The 4,912-nt window shown below is 34.6% G+C and overlaps 1 protein-coding gene across 1 annotated transcript; it reads right to left on the bottom strand.

Annotated features, from left to right (window-relative positions):
* Positions 1-454: 454 nt before the first annotated feature.
* On the bottom strand, positions 455-4,449 carry LOC110660007 (probable aldo-keto reductase 2). Its single transcript, XM_021818144.2, has 5 exons — positions 4,169-4,449; positions 3,882-4,082; positions 2,219-2,391; positions 2,001-2,103; positions 455-1,017 (listed from the first exon to the last, which is right to left on the bottom strand). Exons 1-5 carry the CDS (start codon positions 4,376-4,378, stop codon positions 679-681), a joined length of 1,026 nt encoding a protein of 341 aa, XP_021673836.2. The 5' UTR covers positions 4,379-4,449; the 3' UTR covers positions 455-678.
* Positions 4,450-4,912: the final 463 nt, after the last annotated feature.

Here is a 4,912-nt window from a genome sequence, read left to right on the forward strand (position 1 = left end):
TAAGTCTTCGGGATGGTGAAACTCTACTGTTGAATCGGATTCTCTTTCAGCGGTCAACGCTTTGCAACAAGGGCTTTCCTTGTCTTTTTCTTTTGGCGTTACAATTACTGATTATTTATCTCTTGTATCTGATATTGGTTTAGTTTCATTGAAACAATGTTTGTAGTTTTGCGAACGTGGTTGCCCATTTGTTAGCTTGGGAAACTCGTCCTATAGCAGATGCAAGGAGTCGGGTGTCTCTCCGCCTCCGTTCATTCTAGATGCTTTAGCTCTTGATTTGCAGAAATAGATCACTTGGTTATTTTCAAAAAAAATATATATTTTTAATACTCTCTTACAATAATATTTAAAATGTTTTTTTCCCCCTGAACAACAACACAAATAATAAGATTATATATAAAAAAATAATAATAAAACAAAAAACCTCAAATAACAAGGCTAGATAAGCCCTTAATTATAGATAAGAAAATTTCATTCCACGTTTTAGAAGGTCAACGTAAATTCAAAGTAGGAATATAGAATAATGTTTTGATGGAGCAGCTTACAAGCAAAGTATGTTCTTCAAATCCAATTATGCCATATTACAAGAGATATTCACTCTCCAGATTCAAAGACAGCCATGAAAATACGGAAGAAAAGACAGCAAGGAAAAACAGAAAGGTGCAGCAAAGCATGTGTCTACACAGCTTTCCATGAAGACAGTGGTGGAGTGTCAGAATCTTTGAATGTAAAGTTGTTGCTCTCATATCTATCACCTTTTACAGCACTTGCTGATGCAATGGACTCAAGCTCAGCCATGTCTTCTGGTGTGAGTTTCACAGACAGAGCTCCAACATTCTGGATGAAGTTTTCAATCTTGGTGGTTCCAGGAATGGGACATACATCATCTCCTTGGTGATGGACCCAGGCTAGTGCTAGCTGTGATGGAGTGCATTGTTTCCTCGCTGCAATTTCATTAATCCGCTCGAAAAGTTGTTTATTGTGCTCCAGATTTTCAGATTGGAACCTTGGTAGATACTGTGACCACAGAAATACTCATCTCAAAATCAAGTCAACTCACAAACATAATAAATAATTAAGGTATCATAGTTTATCCACAGCATAACACAGGACTAACATAATTATACAACCTAAGAATGCACATTCTTCCTTGCAAGGCTGCAACAGGACCAACTTCCCCGTAATATGGCAAAATACTAGATGATAATGCATATCAAATAAGCTAGATTCTTCATGACCATGATTTGGTATTTTGTCTAGGTTTCATTATTTTAAGCATGCAGATTGTCGTCTTCACTGAATTTATATGAACAGTGAACAAGTTTGTCCAAGAGGAAAGTGAACCAATTGATATCCCGAGTCTCATTAATTTAAATTGTAAATGAGCTGCTGAAGATGAAAGTGAACAGTGCTTATAACCAAAATAATGGATTGAGGCTATATGAGAAATTAGGTGTCCTACCCGGCTACCCCAAAATTTGTAATGATATCGCCCTCTGAATTTGACACCAATTTTGATGACCCATAAGAAACTAAACTGCTTAGAAGAAATATAGCAAAGATTGGAGCAGAAAATCTGGATAACTTTTACAACGTAACAAAATAAATTTGAACTGCTAGACCTGAAGTATTTGCAAATTGTGATGCCAAAGTTTGTGAAACCATAAAAATCTAGACCATCTGAACAAAGATTTGCAATTAAATAGTGGCCAGATAACCAATCAGAAAGGACAAACAAGGTGAATTTTGAGGAACTACTAATAAGCATTTATGAATGCAAAAGCAACTCAATAAGATGGATATGCAAAGCTTTCTGCTGCATGCAACCAGACCATTGTGTAATAATTGTGTAAACTGCAGAAGACTATGTAAGGAGAACTTGTGTGACAATTCTGATTTTTCCTAATGATTAAATGTTGATGTTAGGACACTTTGCCATGCTTAATGCAAAAGTAACATAAAGCTTAAAAGTTCATAAAGCACAATAAAGATCTATCGACCTTGCGAAAGTCACCCTCTGAAAGAGTTTCAACCAACTTAGGCCCTGATGATAAGAATCCTCGTCCCAAAGGACTGTATGCAACAATACCAATGCCAAGTTCTCTGAGAATTAGAAGGATGAGATCAGAATCACGGGGTACTATATACACCATAACATGACAGATTTTTATTCATTTTGAACTCCATAACAATTATTTTTTTGTTATTGATGTGTCACCTGCAAGTAGGAACTATCTCTTCTTCCACATCTCTCGACCACAAAGACCACTCCAACTGCACAGCTGTTATAGGGTGAACAGCATGAGCTCTTCTGATTGTTGAGGCAGAGGCCTCAGATAGACCTATATACTTTATTTTACCCTCTTCAACTAGTTTCTTGAGTTCCCCAATCTTGCCAAGACAGAAGGAAAGAAGAATTAAGAGTGCCAAAAGCAAGTGAACTTTGATGATGCAATTCAGGGGATAAATAATAAAAGCAATAATTTTTTGTATCCAACCAGAAAAGATCATTCACAAAATTTTACTGCACACAACAACATAGCGCTGCCAAATTTTCAAACAATGAACTACACTGTAACACTAGCACAAAATTCAATCCAATCAGGCCTAAAAACGTAGAAGGTTTGATCATCATTCAGCACTATCTCTGTGGTTTCATCAACCTTTTTATACTGTCATTTATCATATAGGCCTAGATATTTTAAAATTAGAATGTTTTTGTCATCTATTACGGGTAGGTATCTAGATAGGACTTTGTACAGTCATATCACATACCCTAAACATTGTATGATAATGTTGTATGATAATGTTGCATGATAATGATCCTCTGCAGTCTCCAGTTCTGCTATAGATAGTACAATGTCTGCCCACAATACCAAACTGTGATGCATTCCTATGGTTTATAATATTTAGACCATCTTAAAAGATTAATGACCTCGTACCAGTTTCTGATAATTTCCTTGTGCATTACAAGCTTACAGTTACAATAGTTTCAAGCTTGAGGACTAGGGTTCTTCAAGAGTAGGACTTGTGCCACATGTCAAATGCATTAGACAACCTGTTAACTAGTTAGCTAGTGTTAGTATCATTGTTAATTGCGGAGAAAAAGGACCACGCTGTCCTAAGTATGCATTCAATGAATCTTAATAATATTTCCTCTCTAGAATTCTGTGTGTTCTTTCCTTTGCTTTTCACCCTCTTTTTATTCTATTTCCTCTGTTTCTTGCTAATTCTCGTTAACCTTAAAAAAAAAGAGAGAGAGAGAGAGAGAGAGAGAGAGAGAGAGAGAGAGAGAGAGATTGAACTCGAATTTCTAATCCAACTTCTATCATAAACAACAAACAAATTTCATTTTTCTTCACTTCCCTCAAAACGAAGTTGACTTGGATTTCAGTTTTCAGTGCAGAAAGTTAACATTCCTACCTATGTATTTGGAAAGTCTAAAAATCAATTGAATTTTTTATTTTTATCAAATTTTCATGTTTCAAAATTGCTAAAATCTAATTCTAAATCATTTTGAAAGAAATAAATTCATGCTAAAAGTGGCATGATTTTGCAAAATTTAATTTATTGAACATAATTTTCTATTAAAGATTCAAACCATCCATATTTCAATTCTATTTATTTCTATATAAATAAAAATAAAATATGAAAATAAAAACATTCATTTTACTTATCAATTGTTTCAAAAAATATAATTCAAATGAATTCTATCATTTTAAAAAATATTTCAAATACATGACTTCTCTTCTAAATTTATTTGAATTAAATTCTTTTGATAGAACTCATAAGAATCATTCCAAAAAGGGCGATAAGGTTATAATTTTTTATAATATTAGATAAGTACAATTGCATATGATAAAAAAGAAAGAAGGGCAAACCGTGACTTCAATGGGAATAGAGGTATCAACGCGATGTTGGTAATAAAGATCAATACAATCAACATCAAGGCGTTTCAAGCTAGCCTCACAAGCAGCCCTCACATAGGCTGGATCCCCTCGAATCTCCCTCTTCCCATCCTTAAAGCTTATGGCAAATTTGGTGGCCAATTCCACTCTTTTTCTCATCTCTCCTTGAAGCGCCTGTGCAAATTCAATACTCATTCGTTTTGCCATTAACAAATATATATATATATATATATAACAAAAAGCTAGAGCCAAAATCAAACCTTGCCCAGCAGAATTTCATTGGTGTGAGGACCATAGACGTCGGAGGTATCTAGGAAAGTGACGCCGGTGTTGATTGCGTGGTGAATGAGAGCGATCATGTCGGATTCAGGCTTTGGAGGGCCATAGAAGGCTGACATGCCCATGCACCCAAGTCCCTGTGCTGATACCTCCAGCCCCTGGGATCCAAGCTTTATCCTCTTCACTGCCATTTCCAAGCAAAATATTTTCTGTGTGACTAGTGAGAAGTAGAAGACGGAGCAACCAAAATGTCTTAATAGTCAATCGCTCATTTTCCGTAAATTTATATATTGTTGGAAACAGCAATCCACTCGTGGCCACACGTGCCAATTTGAGAGAAAATATTAAAATTGATATTTGTTATCATGTTTTTATTTAAATTAAAATTATAAAATACTAATTAATTTAATTTTTAATTTGATTAATTTAATTTTTAATTCAATTTAAATTATGATTATATTTAGATAGATATTAGATGGTATGCAATTAGAAAACGATAAAGTTAAATATTTATAATATAAAATTTTATTACATTTTATGAAAACAATTCTTTAAAAAAAAAAAGATGGGTGACGTAAGCGCTAACCTAATGGTTTCTAAAGCGAAGACTCTAGAAGATGTTGCCTCTACGTAATGCCGCCACGCTATTGTCTCTGATCTGAAATCACGTCTCGGTGTTGTCGCCTTTTTTTGACCTTGGCGTTTGGATATAGGTGCAAAATCCG

The sequence above is a fragment of the Hevea brasiliensis genome, chromosome 2 (genome assembly GCF_030052815.1).
Source record: "Hevea brasiliensis isolate MT/VB/25A 57/8 chromosome 2, ASM3005281v1, whole genome shotgun sequence".
NCBI classification, from domain to species: Eukaryota; Viridiplantae; Streptophyta; class Magnoliopsida; order Malpighiales; family Euphorbiaceae; genus Hevea; species Hevea brasiliensis.

Excerpts from the sequence above, each read along its gene's own strand:
- LOC110660007 (XM_021818144.2), bottom strand. The coding sequence starts at position 4,378 with ATGGCAGTGAAGAGGATAAAGCTTGGATCCCAGGGGCTGGAGGTATCA. Across the intron at positions 4,083-4,168 it reads ATGAAATTCTGCTGGGCAAG|GCGCTTCAAGGAGAGATGAG; the intron begins GTTTGATTTTGG and ends GAATTTGCACAG. Across the intron at positions 2,392-3,881 it reads CTATTCCCATTGAAGTCACG|ATTGGGGAACTCAAGAAACT; the intron begins GTTTGCCCTTCT and ends TGTCTTGGCAAG.